Source organism: Rhagoletis pomonella, unplaced genomic scaffold (genome assembly GCF_013731165.1).
Source record: "Rhagoletis pomonella isolate Grant_MI unplaced genomic scaffold, Rhpom_1.0 Rhpom_scaffold_00002, whole genome shotgun sequence".
Classification (NCBI taxonomy): Eukaryota; Metazoa; Arthropoda; class Insecta; order Diptera; family Tephritidae; genus Rhagoletis; species Rhagoletis pomonella.
This window is the reverse complement of record NW_023458556.1, coordinates 87,637,642-87,665,041: the sequence shown is the minus strand read 5'-3', so window position 1 is coordinate 87,665,041 and position 27,400 is coordinate 87,637,642. Positions and strand designations below refer to the sequence as shown.

General features: G+C 35.9%; 1 protein-coding gene across 1 annotated transcript in view; it reads right to left on the bottom strand.

The window, feature by feature from the left end:
* The window catches only part of LOC118734142 (myosin regulatory light chain sqh), a gene marked incomplete at its 3' end in the record, with an annotated part of 125,729 nt that overhangs the window by 51,551 nt on the left and 46,778 nt on the right, over window positions 1-27,400 (bottom strand). The window contains 1 exon segment of the mRNA XM_036463851.1: window positions 2,888-2,906. Within this exon segment, the coding sequence (XP_036319744.1) occupies window positions 2,888-2,892 (5 nt within the window).

Here is a 27,400-nt window from a genome sequence, read left to right as displayed (position 1 = left end):
TAGTGCTAACTTGACACACGTAAGTTATTCAATGAAAACCATTTTTTCGAAAACAAAAACAAAATTCGGACATGCGAAATCGCTGGTCGCCACTTGCCATTTACACGGAGACTGTTCCCCCCTAGGGCATAAGATCCAGCAAATTTCGATAATTCAATTTTTGCGAGGTCAAAAGTGTATAATGGCTGGACAAGGACGACTTTCAAACGCTGCAGCATGTCCACCACTGTTTGGAAAATGCAGCACTGGTTTTTCTTACACAGAATTTGATCAGATGAGCATTGGTTTTTTGAGGACCTCGATGATACTCGGATCCTAGAGGCGGGGCGTCGCTTATCTCGCTGCAGCAACTGATCGGCTAAACAGGGGGCCTTGCAGCACTACCTATTCGTATTGCCCAATCCCTCCCTGTCTCGAGGAACAATCAGAATACGGGACTCCTGACATACTCGACTCCCCAAAAAACAATTTTTTTAACTGTTTTTTTTTTTACCCTGACTGGCCTTAGGCGAGGCATCAGACCCATTTCGTGTTCCCTCATGCATGAAGTCACCAAATATATCTATGGCCTCTGGGACCCCTATTCTACTCGGTTTAGTTTGATGGGCTCTCCTACCATGAAGCAGGCAAACAAAATGTAAGAATTTGGGATTTCCAAATTATTGATTATTGTTTACCCGTGTGAACCCTAACTCTCAATCTACGGGTTTTTCGTTTAGCATTGCATGCAACAAGTGTCTAGTTCATTACTAGCTGAATAATATCTGAAGTACAAGGTGATCGTGTAAAAACGTTGCAAAGGACGCGGAAGATGTAAGTACATTTAAAAAATCACTTTTTTTAATACACAGTTAAATATAACAAATAAAAAACAACCTTCTAGTCCATTCAGTTTTAAATTTTGCCACAATAATTTTTGTGTGACCGACAACGAAATTTTCATATTTATTTATTTATTTGAAGAAACGGGTTGTGTCTGTAAGACTCTCATACATCACCGAAAAAATGCATTCATTTTATTTGACACATCTGATGCACATACATTTCACTCATTTACTTCAACAGTGTCATAATTCAAAAAAATAAAAATTTGGAAATGGCCGTGTAAAAATTTCGTGGCTGTGCCGATTACCAGTAGCTCACTGGAACAAAATATGTATTAATTTTTACTATGGGAGTATATATAAATTCAAAACTTTAAAGCCTTTTTTCTCGAGTTTTTGGTTTTTTGAGTTATGACAGTATTAAAGTAAATAAGCGATATGTACATATGCATACATGTTTTTATCTGAAGTCTGAAACAAATAAATATAAGAATGATTTTTATTTATTAAGTAGTTACGGAAAAATCTAATTATTCGTTATTTTCAATAAATTATTAAAAAAAAACATAGTAAAACATTAATATTTACATGAAATTTTTTCTAACTCTTTTGCTTCCATTTATCAAAAGGCCAATATTTTGCTCTGCGACAATAGCAGACATTCGAATACTCACTGTGTTTCATCAGATATTCCCACCAGGGATGAAAAATGGAAATTTCAGATTGTACCTAATATCATAAAATAAAGGTACCTAAATGAGACAGATTGTACCTAAAAAAATTTACATCATTCATTTGTAGTTTTTTTATAAATTTTATTTAAAACATGAATACAAAGATGGATGTACTTTAAACATGATTAGGTTTTTTTTTTAACTGAGCCTATATCTATAGACTATAGTCTAATGGGAATCGAAGAAGCGTTGTTTTTGTTTAATTTTGAGTAGTTTTGTTTTAGTTTGAGTATACTTCTTTATCCAGCTTTTTATAAAACAACAGGAAAAGTCTGCTAGAAAATAATCAAATTGGCGTAAGTAACTTCGAAAGCATTTTAAATATATTTCCAGAAATCAAAAAGCGAATATGGGTCAAATAGCTATAGTTCTCATCTAAAGAAAATATGAAATTTAAAGACATCCCAGACACTGGACTGTATGTAGGGATGCAAAACATGCATCGATGGTTTTCATTATGTCATATTTTGACAACAAAATTTTTTGACATATTTTGACACAACTTTCTTTCCTTTATCCCTACTTTTACCGATGATATTATGGGCCAAAAACTTACAAATAGCCACTTTAACAGCGCATGTACACGCCTGAATGCCTGTTATGATCTAAATCAATCAAAAGCCATTTTTTAGTCTCATTTGACAATTTGTTTTCACTTATTTGACCGCAAGTGCCATTGAATTTGACTTAGTGAAAGTAAGCGTTAAAATTAATAGAAAAAAATTACGAATTTGAGGATAGCTAAGTAAAGTGTTAATTTTTCGTAGTAGCTGCTCTAAATGCAATGTAAGATGTTTAAGATAATACATAATATGACTTTTAAATTCTTCCTTTTGACCACTTTTCTTTAGAATTGTTTATTCTTCAAGATGAAAGCGAAGCTTCTCCCGTGCCTACAAGTAAATATATTAGCACGGTAAAGGAAAAAGGAAAAAAACTAAAAATGCATCTGATCACAAGATGATTGTACCTAAAATCTAGTGGCTGTACCTAATGTACCTTTAAGTCATCAAACGTCGGAAAAAGGTAAAATTGTACCTACTTTTCCATCCCTGGTACTCACTATCAGTGTTGCCGTTTTGTTCCATATACTTCAAAAGTTATACGTGTTTGTGTTCGCTCATTTCGCGAGATACTTAAATTTTTCGCGTAGTACAAATTTTGATACATGTTAAAGAGAAAATATTTATGTATGTATGCAATGGCAGCTTTTAAATTTTGATCGAAAATATTGAAACGTTTTGGGGTCAAATAAGCTTAAAGAAAAATGCTTTAAATTAACTATGCATAAAGAGCTGACTTCATTCATTTCTAATTTACTTTACTTGCCTCATAAATATCTCTGCAGCTGCAGAGCGATTTAAAATTGGTCCAATATGAAAAGAGAAATAGAATTTCATTACAAACTGTTAAGAATATGATGGGGCGTATTTATAGTAAAAATAAAGTCGACACTGAAGGCAGTCTCAGGTTTTTGACAGAATTTCCAACGCGTTTAACGTGGAACGATCACATAATTTGATAATTAACGTAAATGACCGACAGCTAATAGTTTTAAGTATGTACATATATTTGCATTCAAGTTATCTAAAATAATATTTTTGTTCGTCTATATACAAGATCAAAAACAATAATCTCTTTCTCGATAGATTGTCACAATATGTAAAATATCTTTCTTCATATACAAACATACATATGTACGTGTATGAATGTGAATTACATGATTTTTCGGTTATTGACAATATTAGAAAGCAAAGGTATGAAACCAAATAGCATTTTTTAAGTTTTTTCTGACTTGATACTTTGTTCCTTAAATAAAAAATTTTTGATACATTTGATTAATTTTTTGTTTCTTTTACGATACATTTTTTCATGACGTCGCGGCAACACCAAAAAACGCACCAAGCACCACACTCAAAAATTTTCGCGTGTTGAATTAAGAAAAGCACTAAATTTAGTGCGAGAAGCACTAAGTTGGCAACAGTGCTAATAAATAAAACTTAAGCGCTTGAATGTTATTTTGTGAAATAAAAATAAATCTCACTCTTTCCTTAAATATTTATTAAACTATACAAATCTCTTTAACATTGACAGGTTGTCATTCGCTGAAACAAATACATACCTACAGTTGTCCACGAAATAATAGGAGTGCGATATTTTGACCAGTTTTGGATATTTGTCTTTTGTTTGTTTAATGTTTATTATTTTTTTATAAAAGTCTAGCTAGCTATTCAACAAACACCATATAAATTCAGATTTCAAACTTGGAACAAAAATTATAAAAATTTCGGAAATTTTCACCCTAATTGCTGACGGTATCACGCATTTTCTTCCATTCAAAGTAATTTTTTATATGGAAAAGAGTGCATAACACCGTCAGCAAAAAAAATTATCAAAAATCAACGCGATTTTTTAGCAAATTAAGACTTGCACTTTATTATACTAGAATTTAATAAGCTATAAAACGGCATACCGAAAATAATTTTAGAAATTAAAATTAAAATGCATGGAATTGGGATTAAAAGTTTGTGGAATTTTTATAATTTTTGTACAAAGTCTGAAATTTACATTTATATGGTATTTGTTAGATAAACTGCTATAATAGAAAAGTAGTCAAGACTGGTAAAAATGTTGACGTGCTACCTTTTGTCGCGGGGTGTATGCATATATGTAATACTCCTATATTGGCGTAAGAGCTAGTACCGTCCGAAAACACTACGGTACAGATATATCAATAAACACGTACGAAAGAAAAGGAACACACACGTTTATAAATAAACATGTACACAACACATATACAAAAACGGCACTCAAGTACACAATACATTGACAAAAACGGTACTAGACTGTCTCGCTTTGATTTCGGAATGCTTACACATAGAGAAGTTAGCTTACTGCCAATATAGAAGTATTACATATATGGGTGTATGTATCTGCATATATTTATATATTTTTAACCAAATAACGTAGTAGTAAGAGCAAGTATCAACAATATCCTTGATATAAATACATATACATACATATATGTATGTGCTAGGAATGTTTTGAATGTCAAATTTTTCACATTCGCGAATACGAATGCGAATTCGAATGTTAGGAATAACGTTAAAAAGGCTATATATAATCAACTTAAGTCATCGTTATATAAATTACGCTGGTTTACAGCAAAAATGTTCAATGGATGCCACTATCCAAATCCTATATAGAATTACTCGCTGATTCTGAAAATCTAGTTAAATTTTAATTCTATGGATAGGTTTTCGAGATATTTTTTTACCGTTATTCAGCTTAAAACAAAAATTGGTTCCACTTAATCACGTATATCGTACGAACCAATTTAACAATCTTAATATGAAATACGGCAAATGAAAGCTAATGAAATTCTCCATATATACATCACTTTCCGATAGGACTGATAGTCTGACAAATTAGTTAATCATTCCAGTTTGAATTTATTTTTTAATGAAAAAATGAAAAAAAATCTAACTTTAACAGAAGAAAATTAAAAAAATATCAGGTTCTGTGCCAAAATTTAGCATTTGTGCTAAAGCCTGTTCTGTTACAAAAAATCAAGTTAAGTGAAGAAAATCGAGGGATAAATAAAGATATAATGAGTGGTCAAATGAAAATACGCAAAGATTTTTTGTATGAAAAATGAGCAGGAAAGAATGTTACTCATACGCCACGTACACCTGAGTAACACTCTTTTCTACTCATATTTCATACAAAAATTTTTTGCGCATTTTCATCTGACCACTCATTACTTCCTCATTTATCCATAGATTTTCTTCATTAGTAACTTGATTTTTTTGTAATCTTTAATTTTTCTTCTGTTATAGTTTGATTTTTTAATTTTTTCATTAAAAAAAAAAACTGGAATGATTTTATTTTGTTTATTTGTTTATTTATTTATCGATTCATCCTAACACAACAATTAAGGAAATTATTTTATAGTGTTAGTCACATTGAGATAACATTGAATTAATAGATATAAAATACGTATAAAAACGGAAAATTTTAAAATTTTGTCCCTGCAAACCATTTTTTCAGAGTATTCTGCATTGTAAAGAAATTTTAAAGAATTCTTTAAGATTTAATTCGATTTTTTGCCGAATTTTCTAAAATGAAATAAATTACGCACACTTCCATTCTTTTACGAAATTTCGGAAGAAAATCTATGAAGCAACGAAAATAATGGTGCTATGTGAAGAATATCTTTCAGAATTTTTCCAGAATTTTCTTTATTTTTCGTACAGAAATTTCTTTACGAGTTCGTGTCAACCACTTCATATAATTTTCTTTGAAAATTCGTAAAAAAATCGTTACAGAAATGAGATACTCCTAACGATTTTCTTAAGATTTCGGGAACTTTGGTTTGCAGGGGTATTACATAATTTCATATTACAACAAATATATTACAATAAATCTTTTTGTTTAAGTGCAATGAAAAAGAAGAAGAAAAGAAGAAGAAAAAAGAAAAGAAAAGAAACAAAAGGTTAAATATATTCACTGTTATTATAGTAGTTGGTTAACTCTTTTTTGAAAAGCAGTGCATTTTTTATAAGTCTTAATCTAATAGGAAGAGAGTTCCAAAGACGTATAGAGTTAAAAAAGAACTGATGCTCGGACACAAGAGTCCGATACTTAGTGTGAACTAGAAGTGAAGACCTCGGCGGATGTAGGAATTGAAGTCTGTCGTAAAGATATTGCGGTTCTTTAGTGTGTATAATTTTGTGGAGTCAATTAATTGATTTGTCAGAAACTATCAGTCCTATCGGAAAGCGATGTATAAATAGTTTATGGAGAATTTTATTAGCTTTCACTTGACGTATCTCATTTTAAGATTGTTGAATTGGTTCGTAGATATACGTGATTAAGTGGAACCACTTTTTGTTTTAAGCTGAATACCGGTAAATTGCAAATATCTCGAAAACATATCCATAGAAAAAAAATTACTCTATTTTTGGAATCTCCGAGCAAATCTAAACTCTAAAAAAATTTTTGTTTAAATTTGCGCATATTAAGATAGGTAACCAGTTTCCTCTCTTAATGAATGCAAATTTACACACTACTTGCTTACTTTTACTTATCATATGTGTGGCGTAGAACAAATTTCAAATTGGTTTTTTGATAAATGTTCATATTTTCATAGTTTACACATAAAATGTTTAAAATTTCCTCTAAAAAATTTTCGTTTAAATTTACGCATATAAAGAGAGGTAACCAGTTTCCTCTCCTAGTGTGTGCAAAATTTACATATCAAATTTGTCACGTAGCGCACACAAGGGGTGGGTTTTGGGGTTAAGTTTATCATGATTTAAGAAATTTTGATAGAAAAAAAATTCTTTCCCATTTCGGGTGCGTCATTTTGTAAGAATTTTTCTTTTTTCTTGAGAGCTCTTTAAAGTTTAACTGCGAATGAAAACATTGTCCTAAAAATATGCAATGCATGCTCACTTACAGTTGCCTTTTACACTTTACAGCCTAAAAAAGTTTACCACTGATATGTACTTAACAAGCATTCGAAGATTTAATTTGCTAACTTGGAATTCGTTCCACCAAAATGAGCTACATGATAAAAATACAAGTTCAGCTAAATTTTCGTTATTCGAAGTATTAAAAAATGAGAAACCAGAAATCGACGAAAATGAATAAAAAAGTGTAAAAATTTCGTGAAATGATTTAATTTATTTATATTAAAATCTTTTGTAAAATTTTGTATTACTTTTGAAAGTTGAGTGCATCTTTAACCGTTAATTATACCTTTCATGAGCATGAAATGGTATTATAACTTTGGTCCGATGTTTGTAAGTACCAGAACAAAAAGAGATAGACCCATGAAAATGTATACTTATATGATCAGAACGTCGAGCTGAGTTGATTTAGCCATGTCCGTCTGTCCGTCTGTCCGTCTGTCCGTCTGTCTGTCTGTTTGTATGCAATCTAGTCTCTCAGTTTTCGAGGTATCCGGATGAAATTTGGTAGGTGGGTGTATTTTTATAATGTATTAATCATTTGTCGGAACCGGAAGAATCGGACCACTATAACATATAGCTCCCATACAACTGATTGTTCAGATATAAGATTTTTCATTATAACTTCGCCATTTATGCAGCTACGAACATGAAATTTTGCAATACTTGCACCCATTATCAACAGAATACTTATAGTGAAAATTACAAAGATCGGGTCACTATAACCTATAGCTCCCATACAACGGATTGTTCAGATATAAAATTTTGCGTTATAACTCCTCCATTTATATAGCTAGGAACATGAAATTCCGCACTGTTTTCAATAATTATCTACAGAAAACTTACCGCGAAAATTAAAAAGATCGGGTAACTATAACCTATAGCTCCCATACAACTGATTGTTCAGATATGAGATTTTTCGTTATAATTCATCCATTTATGTAGCTAGGACCATGAAATTTCGCGCTGTTTTCACTCATTATCAACAGAAGACTTACCTCGAAAATAATAAAGATCGGGTCACTATAACCTGCAGCCCCCATACAACTGATTGTTCAGATATGAGGTCTTTTATCATAACTCCTCCATTTATGCAGCTACGAACATGAAATTTCGCACCATTTTCACTCATTATTAACAGAATACTTACAGTGAAAATAACAAGGATCGGATGACTACAACATATATCTTCCATACATCTGATTGTTCAGATATGGGATTTTACTGTAAAACTTCTTTATTTGAATAGCTAAAAGCGATAAATTTCGTAAGATATTTTATAAATAATAATACAAAGTCTACTGTGAAAATCGTCAAAATCTATGCTGTATAAGCTTTATCTCCTATAGCACTGATTGTTCAGATACCAGTTTTTGCGATATATCTTCTTTATGTAGGAAACTAAACCCAATAAATTGTGTTACCGGTTTACATACCGATCACATAGCAGTGAAAATCACTTAGATTGGTGCTAATATAAGGTATATCTTCAATACCTCTGATTGTTCAGATGCGATTTTTTATATAGGTATGGAACTCCTCTATCGATGTATGCAGATGTATTCAAAAGCAGTAATCTGTCAAAGTAAAATTTGTAGATGTTCATGAAAGGTATGAAGCCTTCGGCATAGCCGAAGACAGCGCTGCTCTTACTTGTTTTTTCATGATTTAATGATCGGATCTAAACTAAATTACGGGACGACCTTTAAGGTATTATCTTTCCGGTAAAAAAATCGGTTCACGCAGTGCAAAGTTATGCGGTGGAATAAATAAAAGAAGTAAAAATACTCCGAAGAATTCATAACCTCCCCTTTTTTGAAGCCGGTTGAAAATGTCTGAGTTCTTTGTAAATTTTATGTAAATAAAATGCAATTTATGAAACTTTAAAAAGTTTATTTTCTTTTATTTCATTCTGTACATAAAACTTGCATAAATGTATTTTAAAGAGCGAATTTTGTGATGATATATATTTAGAAGTATAAACTCTTTCCCCCTAAAAATATATTCCTGCGTGCACCCTGGCATTTAGTATTTATTATTTGTAAAAAATATATTTTTACTTTTAAAATGTTTGTAATTTTATACATTTCATGTGTATATTTTAAACAACTCATGTTCAAAATCAAATCTTGAACATCTTGTGCGTATACTTGAACAGATTCTGGTTGAAAAGTAAACACTTTTCAGTAGTAGTTTTACATGCACTTTTTAGAGTGTACATAGTAATTGGATAGTGGCGTCTGGAGAACAAAAACCGAACTGAAATTTGTGATCCAGTGTTATTAGAACATTGAACCAGTGCTTCACCTATACATTGTTTTAATCTAGTAGTCAAAGTTCAAAAGGAGCATATTACATTTCGGAAAAAATAATTTTGCTGCCTTTTATCCCATGAGGAGATTTCTTAGAGGCTGCACTCACTTTCGACGAATAAAGTACAAAAATTAACTAAAATATGTAACTATTAATACAACTACGTAAAATATGAATAGCACTGAAATATTTTACAGGTCATCACAAAGAGGATAAAGTGCAAACGTTATCAAAAAATGCGAACACATTTGAAGGCCCCAATTAAATCTACATATTTCTATTTTCTACGACATGCAGCAGCGTACAGGGGTTGTTTTGCCTGTAAAGCTTAGTATCCAGCTCTCAAGAAAAGCAAAAACTCCATATAAAATAACGCACAAGAAATGCGTATGGAACTAACTCAATTTCCAATTTTTGTTCTGCGTGACATTTTGATTTGACGTTTCGCTCTATGAAATCAAATGCAAACGCATGCAAGCCAATTTCGGGTGACGTAAAAAAACAAACTCGACGGCGTGCGTACCAAAACGCAAGCCGCGAATATTAGGTTAGCCTATAAGAAATTTTCTTGTTTCAAATTTCCTATAGGCTGTACGCAGTTCTTAAGAAATTTTCTACGCTTTCTACTACAGTTTTCTAAAGTTTTTTTGTGAAAAAAGAGTACAAGGCAACCCATGTTAGCAACAGAAATATGTGCCCGTTCTATTATTTCTTGCGGAAAGAGTGAGGCAACAGTTTGTGAAATATCAGATATCAAAATTCCTTGGTCACACGCACGAGATAATGCCAGTTTTTTTTCACCGTTTTCTTAAGAGCTGGAAACTAAGCTTAAAATACAAAACGTTTAATTGAAACAACCTTTAACATATGTACAGTATTTGCCAATACAATAGCAGCCCCATTTCAAAGTGATATTGTTTCCCACCCATGTTTATTTATTTATTTTTAAGAATTTTCAATTAAAACACAGTTCATTCTCTAACAAAACCCATATAAACCCAAGTTTAAAACTTTGTAGAAAACTGCAGAAAAATTCAACAAACTTTCACTAAAATTTCAAACTTTTTTCTCGGAAGTGTTAGAACTTTTTTGATTACACTGTTTTATAGCCTATTCAATTTTAGTCTAACAATGTGCAAGTTTCAAATGGCTAAAAATCACCGTTGATTTTTTAGAATTTTTTTCGCCGAAGGTGTTGCGGGTTTCTTCCATACAAAAATAAATTGTGTTTGTTCGTTATATGGAAGCAAATGCGACAAAAAAATTCTAAAAAATCAACGGTAATTTTTAGCCACTTGAAACTTGCACATTGTTGGACTAAAATTTAATGGGCTATAAAACTGCGTACTCGAAAAAGTTCTAACACTTCTGAGAAAAAAGTTTGATATTTGGGTGAAAACTTGTTGCATTATTTTGTAGTCTTTTACAAAGTTTAAAACTTGGGTTTATATGGATTTTGTTAGATAATGAACTGTATTTTAATTGAAAATTCTTAAAAATTAATAATTAAACATAAGTGGCAAACAATATTACTTTGAAATGGGGGTGCTATAGATATGGCCAATACTGTAAGTGCGTTACGCTGTGATTGTGTGGTTAGTGGTCGTTAACTGCGCGCTCTGCTCATGTACACATTCGCATTCGCAAAATATTCGTATCATTTGATACGAATGTGTAAAATGATGCGAATCATTCGCATAACGAATAAAAATGCAAATATTCGTAACATCCCTGGTCTGTATACATATGTATGTATGTAGGCACATGTGTATCCAAGCTGGTTTTATGTGAAATTAATCATTCGCCTCGATGGCCTTGCTGTTACTTATTTGGTAAAAATGTATGTATTAATGTTGAGTGCTGCAACGATGTCTGTTTTCGTTTACGAACTAAAATGCACTTAGCTAATGCTAAATATCTTGCAAGTATTGAGGCTAAGTAATATATATGTATGTATGTATTAACAACTGTGCTTTGAACGTACAGAGCCAATCAGCCGAATATGTTCAACATGATTTCAGCGGGTTTACTCAACGTTGCGATTCGAAAAGCAAATCATTCGGGGTCAAATACTTAGCACTATGAATTTGTATTAAGTAGTCAGTGTCGCCTTTCGAATCGCATTGATTTTCGAATCGCAATACAGAGTGGACCCCCAGCTTTAACTGTTTAATGCACCTACTAGATTATACCCAAGTTGTTTTTGTAAGTGCATCGTGTTTTTTGGTTTTTTTTTCAAAAGGAATGATAATAAAAGTATATTTTAAATCTCCAATGGAATAGGTTCAGTGCATATATGTAATACTTCTATATTGCTAGCACATTTAAAGTACATTCCCCACCACCAGTGTGTCGATATATTAAACAAGTGATTTACCAGTTAGAGGACTTGGCTCAGTTGGCATTTCCATTCAGCTTCAATTAGCACAGAAGAGAAACGACTAGCGTGCTTTATTGTCTTCGGCCAACATACAAAATACCACACAGCTTCATGTGTAAATAAGTTTTGGCTTGCTCAGGAAAAAAATCTCCTATTTTCCAATTTTTCAGAGCATCGGAGTAAGTCTACATATCGAGCCCTAACCTTGAAAATGCTCGAGATGCTCTAAGAGCATTTGTGCAACAAAGTTTCATTTTGAACAAAATTTGCTTACGTTATTCTCGCGGTTGGAGCTCGAAATACATACGGCTTGAAGGAAACATGAGACCCCCAAATTTTGTTTGTTTATTTAATTTCCTGAACCGTCCCTGTTACGATATGGCTTCATTCTAAAGGGTCAACGCACCAAAACTGCGACACTTAGAAATTACTACCAGAAACAAACTAGAAGGCTTTGAAATTATTTTTTTTTGTATTATATAACTTAGAAGTTTAGATGTTATTAAAATGTTAAAATATTAGTTATTATTTGCTCCATATGCAAGTGATCGGTATTTTCATCGCACACGCGCCATCATGTTCTGCACGACTGCATCATCGACTTCACGCGATGCGCACAACTGCTTTGTTTTCCACTCTTCAATATTTTTCACTGTTTCACCTGTTTTCTTCAAGATTCCTTTGACAATTGACTAATATTCCCCAATAAGACGTGGCTCTGGGCTATTGGGTGGATTGCAGTCGTGAGGTACAAAATTGATGTTATTTGCATTATACCACGGCAATGTGTCCTTGGCATAGTGGCAGGTTGCCATGTCCGCTTAGAATAGTGGCCTACTCCTTATCTGTTGATAAATGACAGAAGACGCCTTTTGAGGCACTCATCCCGATAAACTTGATCATTCATTGTCCCGGATGGGAAAAAAGGCTGCTCTTACGGCCACAGGAACAAATAGCTTGCCAAAGGATGTGGTTTTTTGGAAAATTTGGACTTCATTTTCAGCTTACAACTTTCAGGGGCGTCTTGACGACTTGCACCAGTATAAAAATCTTGACCTGCAATATATTTTAAATTTTTATAGCAGTAGGGTTCGTAGTCCATAACAATGCAGTTGTATTTTTTAATTTAGAATTCATACAACTTCCGAATGCGGGATTTCGCTGTAACATTCTACTTTGCGCCTCGGTCTGGCGCTGTTTGAGCTGTAGAACATCTCAATGAAGCTTTCCGCTTTACCTTTTGTACGAAAAACTGCGATCTCCGTACGGATTTTGCAACATAATCTTCGGATCTCGCGAAAACGCACTGAGGACCTTCCGATCACTGTTTTTATTACTTTGACCATGCTAACCCCCGCTCCCCGGATTTCTCTAACTGCCAGGCCTTATTTGTACCGATTAAAACCCTGCAAACTGTCGAATAGTGCAATCTTTAATTTGTTAGCAATTTTACGTGTACTTAAGGCCAGATCATTTATAAACTCGTGCAAAATGGTTTGTCTCGTTTCTAACTCGGTTGCCATTTTTAACTCAACTAGGAATCAAATTCAAATGAAATTTCTTCTACGTCCAACTAAGGTCATGGTCAGCTTATGGTATTTGAATTTCAAAATATTGAATTCGTATTGGGTAAGTTATAAGCTTCCCAAAGTGTCGCAGTTTTGGTGTGTTCACCCTTTATGAAGTATTTTAGAAATACCCATATGGGAAATGTATCTAACTATAACTATAACTGGAAGTTTATTAGGAAGGAACTAGGAATCACTATTGTCTGTATATTTTCTTTGAGAAAAGCTAACTATATACCTATGGCGATGGCCGCTAAATAGTCAAGGGTGTCAAGGGCTGCATTTAATGTCAACTAACTTATAACTAACTACTTTTGGACATAAAATATCAATAAGAAAAACAAAATTTTTTTTCTACTTTTCTATTTATTTACTTTATTTTATTACATTTCATTTAGACATACATAACTTCGAAATGATAATATAAAATTTTGATCTTCCTGTTATATTGTCCTTAATTTTTAATTAAATCAAAAGTTTACAGAAGGAAAGGAAAAGACATCGTTGCACTTTATGCGTTATGAGCTATTGGAATGCAGTTATGTGGCTATTTATTATGCCGCTGTGTGGGGTTTGTATTTTGGTTTGGTCTTCTATTACAAAGAATTTAATTAAGAATGCAAAAATGCTGCTGTCAGAATTTTAGCCATACGTGATTTTAGTAGAGCTGGAAAACTATCGATGGTCGTGGCATTCGATAATCGATAGTCACAGCTATCGATAGTATCGATACTATCGAAAATGTCGACACTATCGATATTACTATCGATAGTTTTGATTAAAAAAGTCGAAATATTAAACATAACAACTTTTATTGAAATGAGAACTCTTCTTCTTTATTGGCGCTGTAACCGCCTAAGCGATTTTGGCCGCTAACTGACGCCAATTGGAAATGCCAAGTGAAGCCAAGTCCTTCTCCACCTGGTCTTTCCAACGCAGAGGAGGCCTTCCCCTTCCTCTGTTACCAGCATCGCGGGCCGCGTTGAATATTTTCAGAGCCGGACCGTTTCTGTCCATTCGAACGACATGGCCAAGCCAGCGAAGAAGCTGAATTTTAATTCGCTGTACTATGTCTATATCGTTGTAAAGCTCATACAGCTCATCGTTAAATCGTCTGCGATACTCACCAACTCTTTCTCTCGAAAACTCCAAGAGCCGCCTCATCAGATGCTTTCATTGTCCATGCCTCCGCGCCATACACCAGCACAGGCAATTGCCTACTTACCCCAAAGTAGCACTTGTTGGCAAGAGCGATTCTCCGTTGGATTTCAAGGCTGACATTATTATTGGTGTTAATGCTGGTTCCCAAATAAACGAGGTCGTCTACTTTTTCAAACTTGTAACTGTCAACAGTGACATGGGTGCCGAGACGCGTATGCTCTGACTGTTTGTGTGATGACAGGAGATACTTCGTTTTGTCCTCGTTCACCACCAGACCCATTCGCTTTGCTTCTCTATCCAATCCCGAGAAGGCAGGACAGACGTAGCACTTGTTTTTACCGATAATATCGATGTCGTCGGCATACGCCAACAATTGTACGCTCTTGTAAAGTATTGTGCCTGAGCGGTTCAGTTCTGCGGCTCTTATTATCTTCTCCAACATCAGATTAAAGAAATCACACGAAAGGGAGTCCCCTTGTCTGAAACCTCGTTTGGTATCAAACGGCTCGGAGAGATCGTTCCCTATTCTGACAGAGCTGGTGGTATTGCTCAACGTAATTTTACACAGCCGTATTAGTTTCGCGGGGATACGAAATTCAGACATCGCGGAATAAAGGCAACTTCTCTTCGTGCTGTCGGTAGCGGCTTTGAAATCGACAAATAGATGTTGTGTGTGGATCCTATTCTCGCGGGTCTTTTCCAAGATTTGGCATATTGTGAATACCTGATCTATGGTGGATTTTCCAGGCCTAAAGCCACACTGATAAGGTCCAATCAGTTTGTTGACGGTGGGCTTCAGTCTTTCGCACAATACACTCGATAAGACCTTATAACCTATGCTTAGAAGGCTGATTCCGCGGTAGTTGGCGCGAATAGCGGGGTCGCCTTTCTTGTGGATTGGGCAGAGCACACTTAAATTCCAGTCGTCGGGCATGCGTTCATCAGCTCCTCGCCGCCGTACTTGAATAGCTCGGCTGCCAGGCCGTCAGCTCCAGCAGCTTTGTTGTTTTTCAGCCGCGTAATCGCTATTCGTACCAGGTCATAGTCAGGCGGTGGGACAGCTACTCCTTCATCATCGACTGGGGACTCGGGTTCGTCTTCTCCACTACTTTCAGCGCTGCTTCCATTCAGTAGGTTGTAAAAGTGTTCCCTCCATAATTTAAGTACATTCTGGACATCGGTCACTAGGTCGCCATTGTTGTTCTTACAGGAGTTCGTTCCGGTCTTGAAACCTTCCGTAAGTCGCCTAGCCCTCTGGTACAATTTTCGGGCGTTCTTCCTATCGGCCAGCATCTCAAGCTTTTCGTACTCACGTATTTCTGCCTCTCTCTTCTTATTGCGGCAAATACGTCTCACTTCCTTCTTCAGTTCCCTATAACGGTCCCACATGGCTCGCGTTGCGCCCGATCGCAGCGTGGCCCTATAGGCGGCGTCTTTTTTCTCTGCAGCTTCTTGACATTCCTCATCGTACCAGTTGTTCTTTCGGGCTCGCTGAAATCCAACTACTTTTTTGGCGGCGGTACTTAATGATCGGGAAATGTGGTTCCACTGCTCGCGTATGTCGGATTGTTGAAGAGTGCCCTCAGAGAGCAGGTGTGTGAGTCAAGTGGCGAATAAATTGGGCGTCTGTTGTGATTGCAGCTTTTCGACGTTAAGCTTTCCTTGCATTGTAGCCATGTAGCTTGATGGATGTTCTTATACTGGAACTTAGTACTACATATTACCATGTTTCGGGCCCCGGCGAAGTCGATCAGCCTCAGTCCGTTATAGGACGTTTCGTCGTGGAGGCTGAATTTTCCGGCAGTGGCGCCAAAGATCCCTTCCTTGCCCACCTTGGCATTAAAATCTCCGAGCACGATTTTGACATCGTGTCGGGGGCAGCGCTCATATGTATGTTCCAAGCGCTCATAGAAGGGATCCTTGGACGCCTCTTCCTTCTCTTCCGTCGGGGCATGGGCGCAGATGAGCGAGATGTTGAAGAATCTAGCTTTGATGCGGATTGTGGCTAGACGTTCGTCCACCGAGGGTGAACGCCAGTACTCGGCGACGGAGTCTCTCTCCTACCACGAATCCAACACCGAATTTGCGCTCCTTTACGTGGCAACTGTAGTAGACCTTGCAAGGCTTCACACTTACTTTTCCTTGCCCCGTCCATCGCATTTCTTGGATGGCGGTGATGTCAGCCTTTGTCTTCCCGAGGACATCAACCAGCCGGGCAGAGGCACCTTCTCCATTAAGGGTCCGGATATTCCAGGTGCATACACTCAAATCATAGTCCTTTATACGTTTGTCGTGGTCGTCATCAGAAAAAGGGGGTCTCATCCGAGGCTTGTGGGAATTTTTCATTGGGCGGGGTTTTAGCGTGGCGGGACCCAAGCACAGCGCACGCGAAGTTTTACACCTTCTCACTTTAGCTCGCTCCCAAACGGGTGTTTGGTTGCTACCCATAGGATACGTGGATATAAATATCCGGACGTTGTGAGCTGCGATTTGAACCGTACGCACAAGAATCGCTTCTGGCCACTTACAGGTGAATGGCAGTCAAAAGTTTTCCCCTTCTGCGCACGGAACCATCCTCCAGATTTGCAAAAATATGTCCATACTTTTGTTAAGGAACAAAAGTTCAACGATTTTTGGCTTCAAGCAGCATCTGCGCTCTGAAATGTGTATGTTACTGAATAATAGTGGTATTCATCTAAACCGATAACTTTATCAAGCAGATAATCTTATAAGTGTACGCACTCTGTTACATGAACGACACACACTCTCTTTTCGTTTACACTTGCGACAATAGACGTGTTTTCTTTGGTTATCGAGCTCAGTATCACTAACTTTATATTACTAGCACGAGGATAAAGAAATTATAGAAACTAACTCATTAAATGGGAAAAAATTATATTTACGAGATAATATCTATTTAAATAAATGCACATATAACATAAAGGCGATTTATTTGAAGCAATTTTAAAGAAACAATGACAGAATATCTGTTTGTGTATGCATTCATTTGTCACTGCTACCAAACTGTGCGGCCAAATTATCGGTGAAACAAAACAAACAGAACGGATAATAATTGAACCAGATCTCTATCAGGATCATATTGTTGTTGTTGAATTTGCGTGCAAAATTTTTATGCGGTTCCCGATTATTGCCCAAGAAAACATAGCTAGAGTTGCGACAGAGTTGCATTGGCTTCAGTTTATCAAGTTTATTCAGTGAAATCGCTGAAGAAATTTATCAGAAATGCGTAAACGAGTTTCCATACAAATTTTGACAGTTCATTTATAAGGTTTACACAATTATAGAGATAGAGTTTATACGGTTTAAAATGCATTTATAAGGTTTGATGAGTACCCTTAATGTATGTATGAGTGGAAACTATCGATAGTGCTTACAAAACCATCGATGTTTTCGATGTCAAAAACCATCGATACTATCGATAGTGCCATCGATAGTTTTCCAGCTCTAGATTTTAGTTCAATTTGTTTACGTTAACTTTGGGTGGCATTTAGTTTGATATTAGATTCCAGAAGTTGTTGCGTTATGAGTTTAATTAAAAACTGAGTGTGAGAATATGCTTATGTATTTGAACTTTATTGTTTACAATTTGTATTTAAACCGTTATGTGTGGTCTGCTGTTAACTCCCCCCACTCTAAGATGTATTGTCCCCGATTCTGGGTTGTTTTCTGTTAATTTTTTATTATAAATATTTTGATATTCTTTTCTTGTTGCACATTTTCATCCTGTTTGGTAATTTTATGTGATGTCTTTAATTTTGTACAAACATAAATTGTTAAAATTATGCATAAAATAGTAACAAAATACCAAAACAACGTGTAAATTTCAGTGTTTTTATTTTCTTCGCCTAAAATGTTTATATTTTCTAGTCTAATTTTTTATTTTTCGATTTTATAAAACTACTCTAAAATTTCAAAGCATTTACATAGTTATATTTAAAATAGTTCCAAATTTTGGCTTTTGTATTTTCATATAAGATATTGTTTATGGTCGTTTGGTTTTCAAATATAATTAAGTTCCATTTAATGTTCTGTTTTCGACATTGTTTATTGCTGAAAATAATATTGCTCCTTTTTTTAATATTTCGATTTGATTGTTCCGTTCTCTTTTTTACATTTTCCTTGATTTATATTTAAAATTCCTGACAAACATGACTTTTATTTAACTATTTTACAATATGTATTCGTTATTTCGGTTTTACAATTCTGAACATTATAAAATTTGTCTTCACTATATGTAATTTTTGCGTCAACTAAAAGTTTACCGTCTAATTGAGCTACAGCTCTTGTTTAGTAATATTTACAAGTTAATTTCATTTTTGGATATTTAATGTAAAGTACAATTATGTTATTCTTTTGTATAATTTTAAACTCTGAAATGTCCATTAAGTTGTAATTGTCATTTTACCATGCTGATCGTATGGGATATTTTTTAATTCGTCAAAATGTAAAAAGGTTGGGTTTAAAATTCCGATTTTTCCAAAAGTTATGGTATTTATAATATTTTGAAGCTCATGCAAAATAAACTGATTTCGTTTTTTCTTTACTTTTCTACCAAATGTGTCACGTTTAATATTTTGTACTGCATCAGTCAGCTCTGTGGTAATTTTAAAAATTTCTGAATAAGTTGTAAACTGCTTGTTATTGTTTGAAATTAATTCGTCTGATTTGTCATTAATTTTTACAAAATCGCCATGGTCCGTAGTTCCAGCTATCCATTTCCAACGTGTTTCTAATTCATTTATACTCTTTTTGTCTAAAAGCATTTTGGTTTCAGTGTCCTACCAACGTTTCAATTATTAAAATTTCTGATTCGCCCCCTAATTCTAGAACCCGAATTTTCGTAATTTGTAATTCGTAGCTACGCTACGAAAAACGGAAAATCCTCATGCTGCAACCCTTGCGGAAACATGTGTAGCATTGCCAGCTATCAGTTGTTTTTCGAAGATAGCTGAATGAAGGAAAACAAAGTGGAAAGGAATTAAAAAAACACTCATCATGTGCTTGTTTATTGTAAAATTGGTTAATTTTACATATTTTGAGGAAAATTATGGATTCTGATCACGATTGAGAGAATACAAAGGTTGCGCCGATCTCGGTACCGGTATTTTTCTCTTAACGAATTTGACAGAATCGTTGTTTGCATGACGTCACACTGGTGCAACTTGTTTACGTTTTCCTTTGCATCATTTTTTCTTCTTCTTCCATTCTTGCTCACGTTTTGGCATTTCTCTCTCGCAATTGCACCAGTGTGACGTCACACAAAAGTTATTCTCAAAAATCCTCTCTGATCGGCGCAATCTTGTATTCTATCATTCTTGGATTCTGATGTATTTGTGATTATAGCAGCAGAGTAAGCGGGCGCTATGGCAATGGATTCACAAAGGTATGCCAAGCTGTCGGGCATAGTACCCATGGGCACATCTCTGTCAGCTTCTGGTTGAATTGTTGAACCACAAGCCAGAACTCCTCCTATGACTGAAGCTCTGGTTCTCAATCCAATTAATGCAATAACAGCTTCTTCCAAGCCATTGAAAACATGCACTTTGTTAGGTCCAACACCTGTTGCGCTTACTTCTGCCTTCGGCCGCGCTTAGGGATTATAACCCTTACTAAGTAGAATTCTCCTTCTGTGTTGCGGGGAAGTGGGGTTTCCGCATGTCAAAGGTATACAACATTTCTTGTGCATATCACTCCGGCTACGCCGTCCACAGTATTTTTGCGCAGAACCCACGTCGAAATTTGCAAAAAAGTGCATAGTGCAAACCGAGTTTATTAATAAGCTAGTGGTAGGAAATTTGAAACATTTATCGTAAATAAAATGTGAATCCTTTGATTACACGTGTATGTTAAAGTTTGGACACAACAACCGTTTATGCGTTTGGACACAACAAACGAAAATCGTTGTACATTAACTAAACCGGGCCCAAGTTTTTCGATAAGTTGCAACAAATATTATTTTTTGCTCGTTTATATAAAGCAGTGGATAAAAATATACGTATATGCGAAAGGCAAATTTATCTGTTTAAATGAACACCACCAATATTTCTTGCAAACACACATCGATTTACATCTCTTATTTCGTCTCCGACACAGAATTGTTTTCGTACAAAAGTACGCAAAAAAGCTTACTCGTTCGTTTTTAGGCATGCCATTGTTACGAATTTCGAAAGTTCGAAAATACGATTCGGATTGCAGCATACTATTTCTACGATTCGTAGCAAAATCCGAAAACGAAAGAGTTGCAGAAGGGGTGTCGGTCCCTGCATTATTAAATTCTAATTTAGCGTTATTATTTTTGTAGAGAACACTGTTATAAAAATTTTGTTTTTCATCTGCTGTAATATTTTCAAAATATGTTAAGTTGAAGTTGGCGGCCGCAGTGGTGTAGCGGTAAGCAGTGCGCTCTTCCACTCCGCAGGGCCTGGGCTCAAGCCCAGGTCAAAGCAACATCGCAAAAAAAGTAGAAAAGTGTTTTTCTTAACAGCGGTCGCCCCTCGGCAGGCAATGGCAAACCAAGGAGTGCATTTCTGCCATGAAAAACAGCTTCTCATAAAAATACAATCGCCGTTCGGAGTCGGCGTAAAACTGTAGGGCCCCGCTTTGTGTGACAACATCAAGGCGCACGCCATAAATCGGAGGAGAAGCTCGGCCAAACACTAACATATGTGTAAGCGCCAATATATTATTATTATTATTATTATTATAAGAAATAAATTATTTTCTATTTCATTTTTAAGCCTTGCTATATTGGAAGCTTATGATCTATTATTTTTATTGGCCAAATAATAGACATAAGAACGATTATGAGAAATGTAAACATAACAAAACTGTCAAAACTAAACTTCAAAATGGGGGGGACTTGCCAGATGAATGTACGTCACCAATAGTTATTCAAGACACGAACCATCATATCGGCATAGACACGAATTGACATGGCCACTATGAAAACGCCCACACTGACATACGACAAAAGAATCGGTGGTCACATACCACGAGGCTAGAAAAATATTCTTTTTTCTTTTTGGAATGGGACACGGACCGAACAACACGCATCAGCCATCGCAAGAAGGAAGTAATCCTAACCAAACAATTTATTAAAGCTGACGACATTGGTTTGGTTAAAGTCAATCCTCAGAGTGCATATACCTGGGGAATATACTTATCGGCATTGTTCTACTACATTCCTTCCGGCAAATCCCCAACCAAGTTGTTACCTGTGAAAATAAAGGGTATGTGGATATAAATTCTGGTCTATTCGTTTGGCAGACAAGAAAAGGTCAAGCATATCACTTATAATTAAATTGGAAGTTAAATTATTTGGAACTTTATGAAAAACAAATAAGTACTACCGCTATTTATCAAAACACCAAACGAAAATTGTATGGAAAATTTGTAGGAATAAGCATTAATCCTAAACATTTTGAGAAAAAACGTGTCTTTCTTGAGTAAACATTTTTGTTTGTTTCTTCAAAAAACGTATGTATTTTTGCTATTTATTAAAATTCTTTAATTTTAAAGATACATTAATAGAAGTGTAAAAAATTTAAAAAACTTATTCAAGGAATAACTAGAAATTTTAAAAATTGTAGCATTTAGGAGGTTCTATGTAAAGAAAAAATTAGTTTTCTCCCAAGAAACGAAAAAATACCGAACGAAATTTTTATGGTAAGTAGTACACATGGATACCTACAAACCCTGTAAATTTGAAGAAAAAAAGGTGGCCTTTTTGAGAAAAAAAGTTTTTTTTGTTTTTTCATAAAATTGTGTTATTGTTATCATTTATCAATATTTTTAACTTTTATTGACCAATTTTAAAAATACGCAAAAATGGGGTACAATAACCTTTGAACCAGCCAAATAGCTTAAAAATTAAGGAAACTACAAGGTTTAAAAAAAGTTGTCACAAAATTATGTTTTTTTGACAAAATCTTAAAAAATTCGTAAAAAAAGGAAAAGTAATGCTATGGAAATTTAAAAAAAATACGTGTTCATTTATTTTTCAAGCAGAAAAACATATTTTAATCTGAAGTTAATTCTCGATATACAATCGGACTGCCTGCATGATTTGAAATTGATCCAGTCAGTGGTAATCTGTACAAAGTCATTAAACTACCATTTATCGCAATACCACATAAGCTTCTCTAATGTAATAACAAAAAATCAAAGCCGAAATATACTGCTCATAAGAACCTTTTTCTTAGGGTGCTGAAAAAAATTAATTGAAATGTCATTCACATACCTGTAGGGTATCCCTTACACATATCAAGTGTCAAAATTAATTGTTTCGCATGTTCGATTTTTGGCCTCATGTGCGAGTTTTACAGAACCCGGACGTGCAACATAGCATTGGTGGTCGTAGCGAAACACAAAAAGCAAGCAGAGAACAAAGGTATCGCCACCATAATCGCCTGGCAAAAAAGATGGCACTTTCTCTAGCCGAGGAGAAGACAGAAGCGGTTTTTATAAGCAGCCGCAAGAAGGTAGAAATAGCTTCTTTCAGTGCTCTTAGCAGAATGCTCCCAAATATCGGTGGACCAAGGAGCAGCACACGGAGTGTACTTACGGGAGTGATTACCTCCACTCTTTGAAAGTCAAAGCGCACCGGAAACACTACAGTGCTCTACAGAGACTGCGCGCATTCAGAGTTGTTTCTGCGTACAAGACGACATCAGCGGTAGCGGCAATGGTGGTTGCTGGTATGGTACCGATTTCGATTCAGGCTGAAGAATCCGCGCGTATCTCAATGCGAAGGGAGAGCAGTACAGAAACAGATACTGAAGCCGCTTCTAATAAAGAAGAAAGAGCCGTATCCGTTCGAAAATGGCAAGAGAAATGGGACAGGAACACCAAAGGAAGATGGACGTCCACCCTGATTCCAAACCTCGTAAAATGGGTGAATCATACGCATGGATAAGTAAATTTCCAGTTGACGCAGGCCACTGCGTATATCGAAGCTACCTGTACCGATTTGGACACGACAACTCGCCGCCTTGCCCAATATGTAACGTAGCAGAAGATGCGTGGTCTTCAACTGCCCGCGTTTCAATACCCTTAGAATAGAACTAGCGGATCTGAGAAACACGACGTGCTTCCGCAAAATATCGTGGACACTATGCTCACCTCTCCGAGAGTGCGTGGACCGCGGTCTGCAACATAATTGCGAAGATACATAGGCTGATACGTGAGGAAGAAAACAAGCGCCGCAATGTTCTACGAACTTGACCTGTGGCAAGGTATGTATACGTACGCATGTGACCTCGACATAAGGGAAGCAGAGATTGGCAAACGATGCTGCTTTTGTGACTTTAAGCCTACTCACATTAAAAACGGGGCATGAACGAACACCAGCGGAAAGCGTGCAGTGCTTGCAAATACAGCCACCACAAGTGAACGATACTTATAACAGCTCATAACGCCGCCTATGATTTGTTGCTGAATGCATGTTTGATGGGTTGCCGAAGTCATAATACTGTAGTTCAAAAACAAATCAACGACATTTGCTTGTTTAAAATGAAGCATTGATATTTACATACATAAATACGTACTTATGCACATTCCTCACAACTAGCCTGCCAACACGCTCTTGGCGCCAGCAGTGAGTAAAGCAATTGAAAGGTAGACGCGCTATAAATACATACATACATACGATACGATAAATAACCCTTTACTACATTCGTCGTGCTTTCAGCAACAAGTCAAATGGCTTTCAGCAACAAGTCAGATGACTTTCAGCAACAAGTCAAACGACTTCTGCAACAAATGAACTGCAGCGTCTTGCCTTCGCCAACCGTCCAAATGAGCTCTCATGCTTTCGGCAACCGTTCAAATGCCGCGTTTGCTAGTTTCGTCAATGAGAATTCGGATCACTGGTTTGCGGAAGGCAATATCAGTATGAGCTGTTATAAGTATGGTTCACTTGTGGTGGCTGTATTTGCAAGACAGCACGCTTTGCGCTGGTGTTCAGTCATCCACTGATTTCTTTTAGGTATCGATACTATTAAGTCAACGCGCTGCTCAGTCATACAAAGCAGCAGTATTGATTTAGTATGCAATAGTTGGCGTTCATGCCAGTCTCTGAAGGGAAGGTGGGTGGGGGTTAGCGGACCTGACAACTCCAAGGGGGTCAAGTAGGTGCAACTTTCAACTCACTGCACCAAGACTAAACAAGACAGTAACAGACGTTGAGCCTAGTGCTCACACCGCCTCCAGGCGCAGTACTTAATGGTAGTGCCAGGGAGGATACGGTACAGGACGGAAGTAGGTTTAGTGCGATTAAAGTTCCACACTGACCGGGTTACGGCTTTCGATGCTTCCTCCTCTGAAAAAAAAAACTTTGGCTAAAACCGGATCAACTCTAATCAATTAATCATATTTTCCCATAAATTTTATACCATATAAAAACAAACTATTTAACTTTAATGAAATAAATTTCACGGCACAATACCCTGACATCTACGAAATATGCATAATAAGTTTCAAGAACCTAAGTGAAGTCGGTAAGCTTTGCGTGTATGTATATGAGAATATGTATGTATGCACATATCATATATGTACTTATGTTTTGCTTTGCTGCCTTTATGCTTTAGTGCACATTTAAGGTACCTACCCCACTTAACTACGTATATCTTACGAACTAATTAAACAATCTTAATGCCAATTACCGAAAATGAAAGCTAACAAAATTCTCAATAATCCCTATGTACATCACTTTTCGATAGGTCTGATATTTCCTGAAAAATAAATTAATAATTCCCGTTTTTTTGTTTTTTCGATGAAAAAATAAATAAAATGATTAAACTTTAACAGGAGAAGAATTGTAAAATAACAGATTCTGTGTAAATCAAGCTACTAATGAAGAAAAGCCATGGATAAATAACGAAGTGAGGTCAAATAAAAACGCGCAAAGATTTTTTGTATGAAAAATGAGCACGAAAGAATGTTACTCATACGCCATGCACATCTGAGTAACTCTCTTTTCTGTTAATATTTCATACAAAAAACTTTTCATTTTACCACTCATTTATTTCTTATATATCCATCGATTTTCTTCATGCGCAGCTTAGTTTTTTTGCAAAGGAACGGGAATTCATACAAAATAAAAAAATTACAAAAAACCGTTATTTTTTATTTTCCCCTGTTAAAGTTTGAACTTGTTTCAATTTTTTCATTAAAAAAAAGAAAAAATCTGGAGTGATTTATTTATTTCTCAGGCCTAATAATATAAAAATGAAAACGTATGAACCTGGGGGTAGAGTTTTTGTTAGAAGGAATAAGCGCCTAGGGAACAAATTTGATAAAGTATTTGTGGAAAAGGTTTGTTGAAAAGGATTTAGGTACTACTGTTTTAATTAATGGAAAAAAAATTCACAAAAGCAATCTCAGATAAATACCAATATATGCATGTAGTTGAAACTCATGGATATAATTTGGTTTAAATATATATATGGAATTTGGTTTAAAATATTAAAATACCAATTTTGATTATTTACATGTTTTATTTACATTAATTTTAATATTTTTTCGTTTGTAACTTATGAAAATGGATTATAATTGTTATTTTATATGGTTATAGTTACTAAAGCCTACTATAGTCAAGCCAATCATAGCCAAGTCCAGGATTGCATAAATGAATTTATCTTTTGATGTATAGGAGAGAAAGAACCGCTAGAGCTGCTAAACCGTGGACGGTTCAGATTTAAAAGGGGGAGTAGTTAAGAATTACTACCTTTCCGTGCAAATAGTTATTAATTATTAAAGTAAATTATTATTAAAAAAAATTGTTTAATTTTTAAATTTTATATGCAAATTAAATGGTGGAGCTGAGCTGTCAAACATACGACATCACTGGGGCGGTAGCCCCAGGTTTACCACACGGAAAGGGAATTCTAGTTACCTCATCCTTTCCCAAGGCTACATCACTGACTTTTCATAAAGCGGCGTCCATCCTCTTTCGTTTAGGGGGGTTTGGAGGGCCACGCATCCTCCCCCTCCGCCCCCGACCCTAAATCGTTGTACAAACAGCTAAACATTTCCCGTGTTCTCTGCAAAAGGTGCTCAGCCTGTCTTCTTCGGCAACACAGAAAGGAGAATTATAATTCGTGACGGTTATAATCCATAAGCGCGGGCGAAGCCCGCTTACGCAGAAATGTGTTCTCTGTAAAAGGGGTTCAGCCCCTCTTCTTCGGCAACACAGAAAGGAGAATTCTACTTCGTGAGGGTTATAAACCCTAAGTGCGGCGAAGGCCGCCTACGCTAAAACGTGTTCTCCGCAAAAGGTGTTCAGCCTCTCTTCTTCGGCAGCACAGAAAGGAGAATTTTATTTCGTGAGGGTTATATTCCCTAAGTGCGGCCGAAAGACGCCTACGCAAAAAGGTGTTCAGCCCCTCTTCTTCGGCAGCACAGAAAGGAGAATTCTACTTCTTTAGGGTTATAATCCCTAAGTGCGGCCCAAGGCCGCCTACGCTAAAAGGTGTTCTCCGCAAAAGGTTTTCAGCCTTTCTTCTTTGGCAGCAAAGAAAGGAGAATTTTATTTCGTGAGGGTTATATTCCCTAAGTGCGGCCTACGCAAAAAGGTGTTCAGCCCCTCTTCTTCGGCAGCACAGAAAGGAGAATTCTACTTCGTGAGGGTTATAATCTCGTAAGTGCGGCCGAAGGCCGCCTACGCAGAAAGGTGTTCTACGCAAAAGTGTTCAGCCCTCTTCCTTGGCAGCACAGAAAGAAGAATTCTTCTTCGGGAGGGTTATAATCCCTAATTGCGGCCGAAGGCCGCCTACGCAGAAAGAAGTTCTGCCCCTTTTAACTGGCAACACAGAAAGGAGAATTCTGAGTAGTAAGGGTTATAATCCCTAAGCGCGACCAAAGGCCGCCTTCGTAAAAGGATTTTTGCAACATAGCATACTTCAAATTAAAGGTATTTTTATGCACT